This window comes from Penaeus monodon, chromosome 29 (assembly GCF_015228065.2).
Source record: "Penaeus monodon isolate SGIC_2016 chromosome 29, NSTDA_Pmon_1, whole genome shotgun sequence".
Classification (NCBI taxonomy): Eukaryota; Metazoa; Arthropoda; class Malacostraca; order Decapoda; family Penaeidae; genus Penaeus; species Penaeus monodon.
In genome coordinates, this window is record NC_051414.1 from 28,359,978 (window position 1) to 28,360,597 (window position 620).

A 620-nucleotide genomic window follows, 5' to 3' on the forward strand; every position below is an offset into this window, starting at 1 on the left:
CCTACAGGCATATAACCCGTTCTACATCTTCCAAGCATACACTGTCATCCTATGGTGTATGCAGGCCTACTACCTGTTCGCTGTTTGCATTGCTGTCCTCTCTGTAGTCACCATAACCATCATGGTTTGGGAGACCCGTCGGGTAGGTCCTCGAGAGCCATGAATTCGGAAGCGCACGTTTGACTTTGTAGCAGGAGGAACTTGCTCGGGTATCGTCTTTTGGTTTGTTTTGGCGGCGCCTCTTACCAAGGTTTTTTGTTTTGTTTTTTATCTGTTCGGAAGCTTGCTTATAAACTCAAAACTCCGGGTCCATGTCGAAACGTTGAATTTTAATGCTGGTTTGAGACGCAATCCGAAGCAAGATGCGCACCACAAGACTTCCGATCATTGTCAAACAAGAAATCTTGAGAGAACCTGCGCGCCAAAATATGCTGGTGGTAGTAGTAGTTCAGTAGTGAGTGTGTGTATGTGTGCGCATGCGTGTTGGTCTTTTGAAGCATGGCTCGCGGCGGTTTGACAGGCATTGTACCAGTGGCAAGATTCTTCCATTCTGCTTGCTTGATATAGACACCAATAAGACGATTGTACGGAATTATATGATTGCACAAACAGAAAAGAAA

The 620-nt window shown here is 45.6% G+C and overlaps 1 protein-coding gene across 1 annotated transcript in view; it reads left to right on the plus strand.

Moving 5' to 3' along the window:
* Positions 1-620, plus strand: part of LOC119592106 (probable cation-transporting ATPase 13A4) — a gene marked incomplete at its 3' end in the record, with an annotated part of 17,932 nt that overhangs the window by 1,125 nt on the left and 16,187 nt on the right. The window contains 1 exon segment of the mRNA XM_037940925.1: positions 8-142. Coding sequence (XP_037796853.1) covers positions 8-142 — 135 coding nt within the window.